General features: G+C 38.6%; 1 protein-coding gene across 2 annotated transcripts in view; it reads right to left on the bottom strand.

Moving 5' to 3' along the window:
* SH3GL2 (SH3 domain containing GRB2 like 2, endophilin A1) overlaps positions 1 to 17,906 on the bottom strand; it is a 196,639-nt gene that overhangs the window by 94,137 nt on the left and 84,596 nt on the right. Inside the window, exon 1 of one of the 2 annotated variants that reach the window (XM_033123675.1) lies at positions 14,496 to 14,522. The exons of the other annotated variant lie outside the window; for it this stretch is intronic. Within the exon in view, the coding sequence (XP_032979566.1) occupies positions 14,496 to 14,507 (12 nt within the window). The 5' untranslated portion in view covers positions 14,508 to 14,522. Of the gene's footprint in view, positions 1 to 14,495; positions 14,523 to 17,906 lie in introns of those variants that run through there. 2 annotated transcript variants of the gene reach the window in all.

The following is a 17,906-nucleotide window of genomic DNA, read 5'->3' on the forward strand; positions in this document are numbered from 1 at the left end:
TGTTTTAAGAAATTTTAATTTGGAGTGCCTGAATTTACATTTATTCTACTGGGTAAATCATATGGATATAGAAAAAACAATAGAAGGTCACAAATAGCAGGCTCAGAAAAATCTGGGTACTTCAAATATGGTGAGAGAACATGAGATAAAATAGCCTCTGAATCCAAGTGGGTTGATACAACCATTTCAAAATAAAACTTATCTTAAAAAAAAAAAAAAGAAAGAAAGAAAGAAAAGAAAGACTCACAAGAAAATAATAAATCCTTAACAGATGGGTCCTGAACACACACAGGAACTGGAGTTCTCCAAAGATAATTTTGCCTGTGTGTGTGGCCATATGTTCCCCTTCAGAGACTGCAGTAGCCAGACTATTTTCTTCTTTCACAGAGATCACCAGTAAGTGTGATAAAGCAGGGTACTGTCATGCATTCTTGCTGGGAATGTAAATTGGTGCATCTATGCTAGAAGGCAAATTTGCTATATGGGTCAAATTTAATAGGTATATCTTCCGATCCAGCAACATGACTCCTGGGTGTTAAGTCTAAAGAAACAATTGAATAGAGTGTTCATCGTGACATAATTATAATTAATACTGAAAATGGCCTACATGTTCACCATTAGATAACTGGCACATATATCATCAGTGAAATTCTATGTTACAGAACAAATGGATGAGTCACCAGGTGAGCTGCCCTTGTTCAAAGAGCCAGGTGTGCTCTGCTAGGAGCTTAAGCTCAGGAGGAACCAGAGCAACATAGGCAAGTACTGACAGACAGCTACGTGGTCAGCACGCAGGAAGGCAAAGGGACAGGACAGCAGCAGGAGACAGATAAACACTAAGGCTCCTCCTGCTTGAAAGCTGCTCTCAGTGAATTTCCTCTTTGGACTGTGTAAACTTGGGGTGGGGGAGACAGAAGAAGATATCCCTGGAGAGTGATACTGAAATTCCTGTCAATCTGGCAAGTACGCATTTCAGTTAATTTTAATTTAGTTTGGAGAAATATGAGATGTAACCACTTGTTTCCTTCACCTTGAATGTGAAACAGTTCCTGCTGGTTGCACAGAACTTAATAATATCTTCACCAAATGATTGACAGTGAATCAGTTACAGTTATATATATGGAAATATTTCAGGAAATTTTGGCTTTTTTCCCTCCATGCCATTCTATATTGATTTTTTTTTCTTTTCTTTTTTTTTTTAATTTGCATATAATATACCTTTAGGAAAAGAATAAAAACTGAAAGGAAAAAACGATAAAACATCTAACTTCCCATCAAGGTCAAAAACATCTTTCATTGTACTTGTGACCTACACAGAACAGGAGCTTGAAGGACAATTTAGTCCAGCTCCTCTACATATGTGGAAACCAAGCCAGAGAGTTTGCTAACTGACCTGCCCAGCATCATTTTAATATTTTATGTCCTTCTCTTCTCTCTGTTATTTATTACGTATCAACTTTGAAATGAAATATTATCTCTTGATACTATGTCCTATTTCCTTTATGTAAAGTCAGGGATTCAGAACCATTCCAATATGAACATATTTTCACAGATTAAAAAACAAAAAAACTTCCAAGAACTTTCTGCTGGTTCTTACCTATTCACTAGGACTTTCCAGATACTTATTCTATTCTCTCTCTCTCTCTCTCTCTGTCTCACACACACACACACACACACACACACACCACAACTGTGAGTATGAGAGTCTTTTCTCTTATTATTCTCATAGAACTATACACCGTCAAGCTCTTCAATGACACTGCTTTCCCAACAGACATGTCTCCATGTCACCCTATAAATATTGTCAGCTGTCCTAATAATGGTTAATGACAAGGTCTTTGCTTCTCCCTCCAGCATAAAAGGTAACAGGGTATAGAACACAGGGATGAGGTGCCTTTGCACCCAATTCCATCTCTGTATGAGCCCAAAACAGGCTGGTTTAAACAAAGTTCGAAAATTCCACCAGCTCCATTTTATATTCCTGGGGCCACTGGATACAAAGAAGCTCATGTATTTATATATTTCAGAACTTACAGCAGATCTGGAAACCTCCAAAGCTGATGTTAAGAGCAACTATTATTGACAATGTGGCTTACATAGATCGGTTCATGAGTCAGAAGACAGCATGTTTTAGACAAAATAACAGAAACTGAGAGAGGTTAAGGTATTATTGACCAAAGCCCTAAGTGAGTAGCTGTATCTGGAGTTGAGTCCATGTCTCCAAGTCTTCCTATTCAGGAGTCTATTACAGTACACAATATTCATCTTTAAATTCTTACAGAATCTTCTAGAGAGTACCTGGTCAATTACATTTAAGGCTGACAAGAGAATCCTACAAGACCAGCTGCTGGGTAAGATTAGGAGTGAATGAGAATAAGAACACAGACAGAACACAGAGTGGATATGCCTTTCAAACCCTAATAGGCCACTTCCAAATCCTGGAGATTCAAGGCCAACCTGGTACTACTTTTTCCTTTCAACCAGCATCACGGCAATAGAGCAAATGAGAAGACAAGAAGAATGTAAGAGAAGCGATTCAAGCCATGTAGTTAGAAGACTGGGTTACATTCCTCGCAGTTTCTGTAGCTACAAAATTGTAGGATATCTGAAATCTCCTTGGTCCATTCCAAGCTCAGTCGTCTAACAGGCTATTTGGGAGGCAATGATGGGGTTTCCTTGATGAAGTCACTAGCAGAAATTACACAGCAAAGGATTTCCAATGAAGCTGCTCATAGCGGACTTGTTCATGCCAGATGACTAAAAATGTTGCTTTGAATTCCTTCAGTTATGTTATAAACACAAGAGCTGGGACTGGCTACTACTCTGATTACAGCTTATACAGAAATTTATTTGAGAATGATCCCGAGCTGAAAGTGTAAAGTCAGCAGCGAAAATGGAAGACAACAGATTGTCTGTACAGCTGTTAGCAATATATCTGCCCATCCCTGAGTGTCCACATCCCAGTTTCCACATCCCTCGTGGCCTCTCTAGTAAGTGTATGGTGTAGCTGACCCTTTAGGAGGAGGAACTGTCAGCCTGTGATGGCATCAAACTTCCAACACTGGACTTGGTCCATTCACCTAGTGGTGCACTCCTTCTTCTAAAAAATCAACTGTTATATCTGTAAGAGGCACTGAGGTTTCTGTGTTCAGTCTCAAAATCACCTTAAAATGAGCTCAAGTTAAGAAAGTGAAGGAAAGTAGGAGGGTCACAGAGATACTGTGCAAAGATGTGTAGAGGTCAATTTCATTGCATCATCTACTTAACTTTTCCGCCATAATATATGCAAGCATACTCTCTCTTTGGTTTTATTTACCCAACTGTTTTCTTCATAGAGGCCCTTAGCTTCAGGGCTCAATAATGAAATCATTGTTACAAAATACAAATGTGACAGTAATTTGTAGTTTAAATATCCCTCTTTGAATAATAAAGCCAGGGTTTAAAAGATATCCTGTTTAAAAAAAAAAAGAGTGTCTTCTTAATTTCAGTAATGTGGGCTTCCCCAAATCCTCATGCTGCCCTACTCAGAACAACAAGTTTCAGAACTGACAGGGACTTGGGGACAACAGAGTGCCTTCAGCGAAGGGATTAGAAAGGCAGGAAGAAGTCACGTGACTTGTAGCAGCACAACAGCACCAGACCTAGGATGCCTACCTACTCCTGGTCTAGTGTTTTTTCCCGCCCCCCAATATGTCAAGATACCTTTTCAAAATGCAGCATCACACAAAAAGGCCTCTATTACTTACTAAGATCGGATCTAAGAAATGACCCTGATACTCTTTACCAATTCCTTCTGATAAAATACCATGCTCCAGTTTCAGAGCCATCATGATTTATTTTCATGTTTCTATTTGAAACAAAAAAAAAATCTGGAGAGCTAGAGCTTTTCCTTTGCTTATTTCTGCCAAGAAGAAATCCACTCCCAACTCTCCACATAAAGGCCAACAGGACTGCAAAAGAGACTGTGATTATGTAACTGTCATCCGACCCACCACTACCATTGGAGTATCAAGACAGAAAGAGCTTTTTGCAGAGAAGGTCAGAGGACTCCAGGCGAGCACCCAGGGAGTTCAGATACCTCCTGGTTACAGAAAGTTTCCATCTGCAGGAGTACAGTGAGACCCAAGCAATCGCATTTCACTGAGGTTATGTGACAACAAAAACCTTATTGACTCACTGAAAACAATTCAGTTACTCCTTGTGTGTGCAGAGGAGAGGAGGTAGGTGAAGTTTCCAGCCTTTTAGAAATACAAATCTCCAATATTTGCTGACACCTCAGGCATCTAATCTACTGTGTATAAAGCAGAAACAAGTTCATGGGGTCCCTGAATTCCTCTCCCAACCTTCATCATGTGCTTGTCATCCTCAGAAGGCAGAGGGGTTGCATTTCATTTTTAGAAAATGAAAACACCTTGGTAAGATACTGAGCTAAGAGATACTATTGAACATTCCAGAATTTTCACCCACTGAAGAAAGCCATAAAAAAAAAATAGGATGACATTTCTTATTAATCCTCCATCTTCTAATTATTTTCTTCCTCTGTATTCCCTCTAGTAGTTTTTGCAGTGACTCTTTCCCCTGTAATGATCTCTAGCTATTTTTCTATGTTTTCCTATTATTTATTCATTTTATAGCATTTTATAATTTTTATTGGATTTCCTTAAAATTCAACATCATGATTGCTGTGAAAAATACCACTGAAGTGCTGCCTCCCCTACTCCAGTATGTAACCCCTAATTTGCAAAAATTTTAGTAGGCTCTATGAGTGTGACATTTGGTGTTTAACCCAATTATTTTAATATTTCAGAGCAACACCTTAGGGAAATCACCATCCCCATTTTACTGGCACACAAAAATCTAGAAAAACTACTCTCACTTTATCTAGAGGTGGATATCTTCATTTCCACCTATCACATCCTTATAATATTTACACTCTCAAATAATTGCTGCTTCCTCTCCTGGCTTCAGCTATACCATCTCAGTTGACAGAGAGAAAAAAAGTGACATTTTATAAGTTGAATTCTGAAGGCTAAATGATAGTCAATACTGTTAAACTGGTGGAGACATAGCATGCCTAGTACATGGCAAATACAGGACTATAGTATTAAAAAAAAAAAACAAAACAAACGAAAAAAACAATAGTTGCTTTTTTAAAAAACCAGAAATCTCCCAGAGAAAAAGAACTAATGTTTTCGTATTAGCATAAAAATAGGCAGTCAGCAACAGACTCTAGGTACATTCTAAGATCTGCTTCTGTCTCCAATTTCCTTACCAGGGTTTTTATTTTCTGAATAATATGAAAGTCTCCTTCTAGCAAAAAGACCCATTGCCAGTGAAAATCTTGAGAAAGAGTAGGTATAGGAAAAAGTAGTGAAATAAAATCTAGCATATACTTCATATAAATTCAGATCACCAATAAGCTTCCTAAATTTCCATTATACATTCAACAATAAACTCTTCTACCAACAGAAATTAAATTATTACTATAAAAATTCCAGCCAAGGTACAGGTAGTTAATATTATTCCAAGTATACTAATGTTCAGAGCCTATCCTGAGAGCAAAATAAGACCCCTCTCCTAGCAATAAGTTTTCCATGCATTCTACTCAGTGCCTGTTTCTTTCACCCAGCAGGTAATGCATCAAGTTCTCGGTAACTTCAATTCCATTGTTGCAAAATAATTTTATCTAGAGAGAAAATTATAAATTTCCAGGGGGCAATTTTGCTGTCCTTTTGTATGTGTGTGGAAAAACTCTTGTACAGAATGATAAAAATAACAAGCAGTTTTTCTTTTTGTTTCTTTGAAGAGCCTTTACACTATTCACATGTGCCAAACAAAATAAAAACAAAAACATCTCTCTCCCCATTTCATACCGAAGCAATGGCAACTCCTAGAAAGCAGAAACAGAGCCACATTAGTAAAGTCAGCTATCTCTGACAAAGGAGAAAAGACAACACAATGGAGAAAAGAAGGTCCTTTCAACAAAGGATGATGAAACAACTGGACATCCACATGTAAAAACTGAAGTACAGACATTACCCCCTTCCCAAAAAGTAACTCAAAAAGGATAAAAGACCTGAATGTAAAACACAAAATGATCAAACTCCTAGAAAATGACACAGGAAAAAACATAGATGACTTTTTAGATACAATACCAAAGGCAAGATTAATGAAAGACCTGATTAGCTGAATTTCATTAAAATTAAATTTTTCTGCTCTACAAAAGACACTATCAAGAAAATGAGAGACAAGCCACAGACTGGGAGAAAATGTTTGCAAAAGACACACTGATAAATGACTGTTATCCAAAATATACAAGGAACTCTCAAAACTCAATCAAAAGGAAACAAAAATCCTGATTAAAAAATGGGCCAAAGATGCTAACAGACACCTCACCAAAGAAGATATATAGATACCAAATAAGCATATGAAAAGATGCTCCACATAATGTCATCAGGGAAATACAAATTAGAACATCAATGAGATACCAACCACTACAAACCTATTAGGATGGTCCAAATCCAAAGCACTGACAACACTAAATGCTGGATAGGATAGAGCCCCAGGAATCTCATTCATTGCTGGTGGTAGTGCAAAATGGTAAAGCGACTTTGGATGAGCTTGGCAGTTTCTAACAATATTAACCATACTTTTACCATACAATCGAGCAATTGCACTTGATATTTACCCAAAGGAGGTGATAACATGTCCACAGAAAGACCTGCATACGAATGTTTACAGCAGCTTTATTCATAATTGCTCAAACTTGGAAGTGACCACGATGCCCTTCAGTAGGTACATCCAGACTATAAAATATTCAGCAACAAAAAGAATAGAGCTAAGAAGCCATGAAAAGACATGGATCAAACTTCAATGCTTATTGGTAAATGACAGAAGCCAACTGGAAAAGGCTACATACTGTGTGATTCCAACTATATGACAATCTAGAAAAGGCAAAACTATGGAGACAATAAAAAGATTAGTGGTTGTGAGAGGTTGGGGTGGGGTGAGGATGGATGAATACACAGAGCACAGAGGATTTTTAGGACAGTGGAAATACTCTGTATGATGCCATAATTATGGATAAATGGCATTATACATTTGTCTAAACCGATAGGCTGTACACCACCAAGAGTGAACTGTAATGTAACTATGGACTTTAGTGATTGTAACGTGTTAATGTAGACTCATCACTGATAACAAGTGTACCCCTCTGACAGGAGATGCTGAACATGGGAGATGCTGAACATGGAGATGCTGTGGGGGGCGGGGCAGGGGATATATGGGAACTATCTGTACTTTTGGCTCAATTTTATTGTGAACCTAAAACTGCTCTAAACAAATAAAGTCCATAGAAAGGGAAAACGTACAAAAGTATACATTGAAAAAATGCCCTATCCATCTCTGCCTTTAACTGTCATACTTTTCCCCACCTAATATTTATAAGCAACCACAGTTTTTGGTTTATTGGATATCCTCCCAAGTTTTCTTTAGGCAAAATAAGCAAATAAAAATATCAGTACACACCACCGTGTTTTCTTACATAAAAGTTATGAGTGTTCTGAACCTTTCCTCTGTATCAAAATATAACAACCCCCCCTGCCTTTTACCACTGGCTCAGTACTCCATTATGGATGTACTATCGTTAATTATCCCTATTCACATGCACTGATATCTCTTTAAAATACTTTGCCATTTCAAAAATGTAACTTTGCACATGTTACTTCACATATAAGTAAGTATGCCCCAGAAATAAATTCTCGGAAATTGATTGTGCTTGTAATTTTGATAAATATATCACAGGGCTATTTCTTCTGATGGATGAAATAAACAACTCTTCAAGATGTACCCTCAAAGAATATCAAGCAGTTTATATGAAATATGTAGTACTTCTGTCAAAGGCATTTAAAATCATTAATTTTAAAGTCAAAATCAAATACTGACAAGGTAAAGAACAATGCTCCAGGAAAAAAAAAGTCTCAGTAACAGTCAAGAACGAGGAAATCTACAATCCATTTTGTTACTGGCATAACACAAACTTTTTTTTTTATAAAATGCCATCTCTGTTAGTATAAAATCTGTAATTGCAAATCCTATCAATATTTGTCTGAAAGCAAGAACAGCAAATTATGGAGAAAGCAACTCAGCTCACTTACAAATTTTTAAAAATCCAATCACATTTCATATATTCAGTAAACTAAGTGCTTTTAGATTTACATGTAGGAATCATATGCAAATCAATTAAAGAACAAATGTAAACTCTAAGGAAAACCAATCATATAGGACTCATTTATAGAGTACTGACCCAAAAACGTTAAGAAATTTACTAAGTCCTTACATTTTTCTAAGCAGTGTATTAATTACCAATTTTATATTATCTGCTCAAAAAATTCTAAATAGGTAAATAAAACACATCTTTCTAATGTTTTGATTGACAATGGTGGTACTGTTTTCTGACTGACAATGTAAAATACAAGTGGAGTTAGGGTTTGGAAGGAATAAAAGGGTCATTTAGTTCTCAAAGGGAAGAGTCAAACCTGTAATAAAAAATCTATAAAAGCAACAACAAGGACAGAAAATAAAGAACTGAAGAAATATCCAGACACAATTTCACTGGCAACGAGCATTAACAGTTCTATTCAATGGAGTTCAATTAAATAGTTCTATTCAATGGAGTGTATACAGGAAACAACATCATGCTGCAAAACTGCTAGGGAAGAAAGGACAACAGTATGAATCTTAGGCCACACCATAAAGAATTTTAAGGCATCTTCCTGGAACTAGCTTCTTCCCAAAACCGCCTCCTCTGATGCATCAGTTCCAAGAGGCCTAGTGACTTTGTTTCCTTCACTGCATATGCTCAGCATCCAGAACAGTACTGAGCACACAGTAGGTGCTCAAGGTATATCTGCTGAATGAATAACTGAAATCTTCTTAGAGTAGTCAGGCTGCCTATGAATACTCACTAGCAATTCTTTCTCCAGACACATTACTCCACAGCCCCAAGTTATATTTCCGCTTTCTTCATCATCAGAGCTTCCACATATCAGTGCCCAGTCGGTGCACACAATCAATCGGAACAATGACAGCCAGCAGTTCAAAGTTTTGAACCTATGTACTCAAATAAGGGTATTCATAAATCCTAGAAGATAAAATTCCAAAGCTGACGTGTCAGGTACCTGGGGAGGAAACTGGGGATGTGAGGACAGAAAATGCCTATTTTGACTTGCCTACACGAACAGCTTTCAATTTTGTCTTAAAGAAGGTAGATTATAAATAGACTCTTTAAGCTCTAGATCTATTTCACCACAAGTTGCCAGAAGAAGAAAATAGTTTTGTCATTAAATGAGACTTGAAGAAATGAGAGATGTGGCAAAAGAAAACGAAGTTTAGTTTCTTTGCTAAAGATACAAAAGAAGAAATATCCTTTGTTTTAAAGGTTAAATTTGCCATCTCCTACTTTGCGTAAAGAATCTGGTCCAGGAGAAATTAAGAACTGAGCCCCTAAATTGGTAATAAGAAATCATTCCAATAAAGAAGTCATCTAGAAAAGGAATTAGCTAAACAGAATCCAGGGTCTTGCCACAAGCATAATTCCCTGCCTAAAAAAAAAAAAAAAAAAAAAAAAAAAAAGCCATTATGAACCAGCTTTTCATAATTATAAAATTAATTTGAACCAATCTTGACTCTTATCAGTCATAAAAAGAATCTTAAAAGACAAAAATGGCTTTAACTACAGAGACTCTGTTAGTTCAAAGGATCACAGAACGAAATGTTCTGGAAAACTTCTGGGTCCTAAGATTATGAAAAACAGTTTTTAAGGTTACTGCAACTCTAGAATGAGGGTACTTAGGGAAATTCTTCCCAAATTAGAGAAAAGAAATGCACAGAAATGTTTGTCATTTTAGCCACAGTTTCTTGGAAAGTTAAAAAAGAAATAGTCCCTTCTTGGCAGATAAAATGAAAACAAAAATACCAACGCTACCAACATAAAAGCAGGAAATCTCGCATGTGGCACCTGCAGGGGCAGATGCGTCATTATCTGTAACTTGTATGCTAAAGCTCTGTGATGAACTACTGCGAACGTCTCCACTCTGAAAAATATGTCCTTCCTTCATAGGAGGAGCTTATTTAAAAGTGTATTTGCCAGCACTGTGGGCAAGTGTGGGAGGCCACGATGCAGAAGTCTGTTTGCCGCTAGCTCATCACTATGCCTACAATTCATTCAGGCAAAGCTCTACTAGGTGGACAACAGCGCTCGAGTGAAGCTTCCTGAACACAGGTGTAGGGATCCACATACGGGGACCACTTGTTTGCATAAGTTCTTCAAAGTCTTTGTATTTTATTCATCTAGGTGTCCCAAGTCCGTGGCACTGTGCCTGTCATTCTTAATACACAGGAAAAGGGAGTCCATCTCGCATTATACATGTTGTATATGAGGTCTGACAATTACGTTTGAGAACTTGATGCAATGATGTGGCTAACCTTTTTTTGATATCAGAGGGATTATTCATTATGAATTTGTACTAACTGGACAAACAGTTAACCAAGTTTACTATTTGGAAGTGCTGAAAAGGCTGCATGAAAAAGTTAGACAACCTGAACCTTTGGCCAACGATTCATGGCTCTTGCATCATGACAGTGCACCAGCTCCCACTGCACTGTCTGTGAGGGAGTTTTTAGCCAGAAAACAAATAACTGTGTTGGAACACCTTCCCTCCTCACCTGATCTGGCCCCCACTGGCTTCTTTCTTTACCTGAAGATATTGAAAGCAAGACATTGTGATGACATTCAGGACATCAAGGGTAATACGATGACAGCTCTGAGGCCATTCCAGAAAAAGAGTTCCAAAACTGCTTTGAAGGGTGGACTAGGCTCTGGCATCGGTGCATAGCTTCCCAAGAGGAGTACTTTGAAGGTGACTGTAGTGATATTCAGCAATGAGATATGTAGCACTTTTTCTACGATGAGTTTGTGTCCCTAATTGTCTGACCTCGTACATTCACAGTGTTGAATTTCCTCCCCAGAAATGTGTCCTAACACCTGTTCTGGCTTCAGCAGGCCACAGGAGCTAGGTGCCTCATAACTACAGTTATTGAGTAAGATGAGATAGCATCCTACAGGATTTCTACACTAAGGCCTTAGCAAAAATGAAGAGTAATGTTTTCAATTCGAAAGAGGACATATGATGCAGGATAAACCAATATAAAGTCAAAAAGGTCAAATTCAAGGCAGCAGAAACATGGAAAAGTTCAGAATGGTGTACGGAGGTAAGGCCTGGATGGGTGCCCAAGCAAAGCAGATGTATCCAGCTTTTCTGTAGTGCCCAAGGCATATCACTAGGCTATGTTGAAAGCAGTCACATAACAGATGCAAAGCAGACACAAATATTTATCTCATAAATAGCTATTCAGCAGTAATTTCCTTTCAGGCAACGAGCTTGATACTTTGGGGGCACAGCGATAAATCAGAGATACACACTGCTGCAGTGTAGCCATTGGAAGGGAAGCAAGGTCTTAAACATACAGAACAGTAATACACAGCAGAGAATAATTTCTATGAGAGGCATAGAGAATGGGGTGGAAGCCTTAAGTGAAAAGGAAGGAGGCAGGATCAGAATTCTTCTTTCATTCACCCGATATGTACTCAGTGCCTACCTACTGGGTACCAAGGGCTGGCTACAGACAGAGAGTAAACATGCCCCAAAATGCCCCTGATACCATGTGTCCGAAGTTCTAGTGGAGTGGATGGAAAAGTTTAATGATAAATAAACCATTTCAAGAAAGACTGAGTACAATGAAGAAAAGGAAGGCAGGTTTTCTGGTTATAGACTATAAGAGACACAATTTTATGGAGGATGGTCAGGAAAGGTCTTTCTAACAAGGGGATATTTGCCAAAAGACCAGAATAAAATGTGAAGATCCCCAGGGACAGAATTCCAGGCAGAGACAATGGCCAATGTAAGGATCTATGTCAAGAACAATCTTGACATGTTCAAGGAAAAGGAACAAGGCCATTGTACCTGGAGCAGCTCAAGGAGGGAAATGCTAAGACACAGAACTGAAGAGAGAAGGGGCCAGGTCACGGGGCCCTGTAGGCGGTGGTGGTGAGAGTATTCTAAAGGAGGGCCACGTGCACTGGGCTTCAAAATGTTTGTGTTTCCTGTTACTAGCGCTTTACATTACTGTGGTCCATTTGTTATAACCAATGAACCAATATTGACACATCATTAGTTTACATAGTTTATTCAGATTTCCTTCCTTTTTTAACCAAGTGCCTTTTTGTTTTCCATGATCCCATCCAGGATACCATATTACCACTTTAGTTTTTATGTCCCCTGAGGCTCCTCTTAGCTGTAAACTGTTCTCAGACTTGTCTTTGATTTTAATGACCTTGACAGTTCGGAGGATTGACTGATCTGGTATGTTGTAGGAGCATCCTTCTACTGGAATTTGTGTGATGCTTTTTCATGATTTGACTAGCGTCTGGCTGTACCACAGAAGTAAAAGTGCCATTTCATCAGATCACATCCAGGGTGCATGTTGTCATTATGATTTCTTAGTGTTGATGTGAAACTTGATTCTTAGTGTTGATGGTGAAACTTGATCACCTGACTTGAGTAGTGTTCATCAGGTTTCTCCCTTTTGCCCACATCCCCTTTTCATATTTGTAGTCTCTGGTAGCAAGTCTCTGAGTAGCCCACACTTGAAGAGTGAGGACTTATGCTCCGGCTCCTTTTGGGTGGAGTACACAAATTATTTGGGAATTCTTTTGTGTAGGATATTTGTCTCTCCCCCCACCCAATTATTAATTTATCAATCATTTACTTTATCAGTATGGACTCATGAATATTTACTTAAATTGGGTTATGATCTAATACTACTAATTTTTTTTTTTTTTTGCTCAAATTATTCCATGTTTGGCGATTGAGAGCTGGTTGAGTTGACTCCCATGCCTCTCTAACACATTCTCATCAACATGTGTGTTTGTTTATTGGAGGAGAGGGTCAACATCTCTCCTTACCTTTCTGGCACTACCGGAAAAGGCTCATCTTCTATGTTTCTTGCCCTGGTCCTAGATCAGCCGTTTCTCTAAGGTCTTCAAAGTGTCCTGATTCCTCTTATTGGAGAATGGTTTTAGAAATCAGATCTGGGCATTAGAGGTACTCATGATCTCTGCTATATTTTAACACTGGATCTTAGTTTCCTTTTCTTCTGCTTATACATAATTTATCTGGTCCTTCTGAGGAATATGTTACTTCTCCTCTTATAGCCAATATTCTCTTTTCACCCAATGTCCATCTCAAACTGCAGTTTTCCAACTGTTGACCAAAGCAAGCTGTATCAAATACTACATACAACAGAAAAATGTTTTGCAAAGACAACTCTACTGGTTATAAAATTAGGAGAAAAATGCTAACATGTTGTGCTGCTGATTGTCCTCATAAAAGTGAGCTTAATGGACAGAACTGGATAACCTTGGTACCACTTTCCATTAGGCAGGTAGACAACTCATGAACATAACAACTTCAAACAGGTTCAGAGGCATTCGAATTTTCCAAGTACACTGAGACTGGAAGAGATGAATTTAGGTGAGTACAGGTAGCACAAGGCTAACACTCACACACTAGCAAAGCTGCTACTACCACCTGAACTGGGCAACGCAGCCTCTGTCCCCATCTTTTAAAAAAAAAAAATATATATATATATAATATATTATACACACACACGTATATACATATATACATACATATATATGTATATACATATATACATATCTGTGTGTGTGCATATATATATGTGTATATATATATATGTGTGTGTATATATATTCTCTGTGTGTCTCAGTAATTTCTGGCTGAAAGCCAGACATCTTGTGTCAAATAGTAGAGACTGAGGTAAATTTCTGCCTGGAAACGCAATGTGTCCTTCTTTGCCAGCCTTACGTGTGGGGAGTTGATTTAGTCTCGTCAGGAGCTGAGGGCTAGGTTTGGGTTTTGCCGTTGCTATGGTTATCCTCTGCTCATTATGGCTTTAGCATGACCTTGTGCTTAAGGGGAGCTGGTTTGCCAGAAAGTTTGTCTCACTGTCTGTTCTACCCTCACTTGTAAGTCTTCCATTTGTGCCTGCAGCTCAGAAAAGCAAGACTTTCCTTAGATTTCTGTCTAGTTGGTTGTTCAGCAACTTAAATTCTCTAATGGATACAAGAAAAGTTGTGATTTTGTAAATTAGATGTTTTTTTACTGTTGTAAGCAGGAGGACAATACTCTTTCCAACTTTTATATCCTAGCAGAAACCTGTTCTTATGAGGTTTTGTTGTTGTTGTTGTTTTATTTTATAACATGAAAGGATCTGGAACTTGAAATACACAAATGTGCATATATCATGTCAACTTCCTAACTAAAAGTATTTGGGAAAAGCTTGGGACTCAAGTTTAAAATGCTACCTCTTGGAATTCATTCAAACCAAATGGGTTTTACAAAGGAGGAACATACCTTATTTCCCATTTGATATCACATTTCCGAAACTCAGAGCCAGCAGACTTCCTGGTGACACATGCGTGTGTCACAGGAAAGCCTTAGTAGGTTTAGAAACGTGCTTGTATTTTTTCAGGTAAGTCGGAGAGAGGAAACACAATGGAAACAAAGAAAAAAAGAGAACAAAAAAAGATAAGCATCAACTGGTAATATTAAAGGCATGTTACTCAACTGTTCCTAGACTACGGCTTTCAATCCTATACTGATTATGCTAAGAAATCTTTTCAGAAAAAAAAAAATTGTCTTCCTAATCTTCACAGAGAACAAGTCAAAATATAAATGGGGTTCTTAAGCACAAAAGAGCGATCGTGCTCACCCCGGCAGAAATCCCTGAATCCACAGGAATGATTGGTAGCGTAATTGAGGAAGGAAGGACGACCTCTCTGAATGGTTCCATTTGGGGACAGGCCTGTGACCCCGCTAGCAGCCTGGTGCTGCAGTGGCTTCATTAATCTCTTGAGAAGGAACCACGACAGATGAGTAAGATTTTTACACAGGAGGGTAACGTAAAGATGTCAATAAGAGAACCCCGGGATGGAAAACGGGGGGGAGGGAAGGGAAAGGAGGCAGGACAATAATTGAAAAAAGAACAAAAAAAAAAAAAAAAAAAAAAATAGAAAAAATGGAAAAAAAAAGGACAAAAAGGAACTAGAGACAACATGGAAAGCAAATGGGGACGCACCTGTTGATGGGACAGACCTTCTTAGCCACAAATCTCATTTACTCAATGCAGATGGTATCATCAATCTCATTTTCAGAGGACAAAACTGAGTTGCGCAGGAAATATCAGCTTTAGAGATGCATGCGTACGTATTAAGGAAGGAAATGGAGTGAGGTCCATGCTATACTTTTCAAATTTTTGGCGAAAATAATTCTCCCCATTCTACATACTTAAATATTTTTATAGTAAATTTGGGAGGGGGGAAAATGAGAGAGAGAGAGAGAAAGAGAGGGAGAGAGAGAGAGAGAGAAGGAGATACCAGAGCCTGAAATCAGGAATTGAGATTAACGGTAGGGATTTGTTCTTCGGATAAAACACAGGGCAAAGTGACCTGTTGAGTGTGCACAGCCCCTAAGCTAGGAAGCACTTCTCTCCCTTCTAACCAGACCTTTTGCCTTCTCCCATGCTCCAGCTGCCTTTGTTATACACGCACTCTGGAAAAAGCACTCTGGAAAAAGCCATCCATGAAACAAATCCAACACACAAGTAAAAACCTGAGGAGTTTTACTGGGTTTTACTGGTCATCCACGAAGCAAGTCCAATAGCCACATAAGAGCCCTAGGGTTTTCAGGAGGGTACTACTGACAACAAATAGCAGCACTAACCACAGCATGTCCACATCCTTAAAGCACCTTCATCGCCTCTTCCCTCTCTAGTAGCAAAGAAGTTTGAAGCTCTAGGGGAAAAAAATAACCTCTATATACCTAAAGAACTCTGCAATTAGCTCATTCTTTTCAGATGTAGGGTGGCATTACACATTCTCATGCAGGTCTATTTCCTTGGCTTTAAAAGAAGTCCTCAAATTATGACTCAACTGAATTTGCAAGGCTGGGTGCTTGACACTTAGAATTCATTCCCCTTTGAAAGTTGGTCATAAATGGTTGTTAAAAGCTTACAACTTACAATGCAACTGAACAGGAACTATTATTTTAGTTATCAGGTCATGGCACTATGTCTATCTCAGAAAAGATGTTCAGAGTGGTAGGTAGATAGCTGTGCATTATAGTATTCTCTTACTTTTCTGTTATTTTAAATATCTGTTAATTTAAAAAGATAATTCACTCCATAGGTATTTAATGAAAACCTGCCAAATTAAAAAAAAATCTGCTCTGCACTATGGGGGATGCTCTCCCTGAATGCAAGAAAAAGGTGACCTACTAAAGAAGGAAGACCTACAACATTTAAAGCAGTTAAGATGAATACCACAGAAGTACTGCAAATAATGCACAAAAAGAACTCAAAACGTAGAGAAGCCAATCAGTTCCAATGAGGACCACTACGCTGATAGTTAAAAAAAGTCATCAATTCCTTCCATCCCTGTATGAACATCCCGTTCACTGTGGCACGTCTGCTCCTACCATCCAGACTGGAAACTATTTCCCCATCCCTTGGATCCAGGCTGGCCTTCTGACTTACTTTGACCTAAAACTGTGAGGGAATTGCTACCATGTGACTTTTGGGCCTGCATCTTCTGCCCTCACTTTCTTGCAGCCCTGAGTTCACCTTGTGCAGAAGCCTAGACCAGTTCCCTTAGGATGAGAGAGAGTCAGAGATAACAGCCGACTACAAACTGCCAGAAATGTGAGTGAGTACATTCTAGACCCTCCAGCTCCAGCTAAACCACCAGATGAAAGAAGACACATGAGGGAGCCCAGAAAAGACCAAAATAAGAAGTATCCAGCGGAGCCCAAGCCCAATTATGAGTCTATGATTTTCTAACAAAATCATGAACAAATAAAATATTTGTTGTTTTAAGCCAGTAAGTTTTGGGGTGTTTGGGTATACAACAATAGATAGCCAGAGAAATACAAAAAATATGTCACCAATTCTCACTGGCACTAACACGAAAAGGCAAAGACACTCCCTGCTACCACTGTGCAGTTAATTCTGCATGTCTTCATAAGCAAATGCATAAATGAATCCATCAAGAATTCAGGAGCCATACTATGCCACAGGGATACAAAGAGAAGTAACACAGAGACCCTCCATTCCAGGATCTTAGGGAGGAATTCAATAAAGTGGACAAGACTCTACCACAGAGATATACACAGGGTGCCGTATGGGGACCTCAGAGAAAGTAAACAGACATGATCCGAGATGGTAACGAGTATATGAGCAACAGAAATAAAGGTATCCTAGAGGAGCCAGAGCAAAATTTTGAAAGCAAAAAAATTAAAAGGGGCACAAAGATCAGTATGAAAGAACAGCACAATCACAGGTGAAACATCATGGTGTTTCCAGGGAACTAAAAGCTGTTCTGAATTGCTGCATCCTAAAGTATGTGTGGAGAACAGCAAGACATCAAGCTGGAGAAGGAGACAAGAGATCATGGTGGACTATTAGGTCAAGCCAAGGAGTTTGGACTTTATCCTGTTGGTGATCAAACATCATCCACATGTTTAAAGGGGGAGAGATGTGGTCAGAATTGTGTTTCTAAACAGACAATGGATGCAGTATAGAAGATGAACTTGAAAGGGCCACGTCCAGGGACAGGTGAACCAGTCAATATCAAAGTGAGAGTCACTAAACGAAGAAGAGAAGAGAAGGTAGACTTATCAGAGAGGCCAGCTGAGACAGAACCGGAAGGCCATGGCAAATGACTGGATATAGGAGCAATAGGAGAAATCAAAGAGCTCAGTAATATTCAC

This window comes from Rhinolophus ferrumequinum, chromosome 12 (genome assembly GCF_004115265.2).
Source record: "Rhinolophus ferrumequinum isolate MPI-CBG mRhiFer1 chromosome 12, mRhiFer1_v1.p, whole genome shotgun sequence".
Classification (NCBI taxonomy): Eukaryota; Metazoa; Chordata; class Mammalia; order Chiroptera; family Rhinolophidae; genus Rhinolophus; species Rhinolophus ferrumequinum.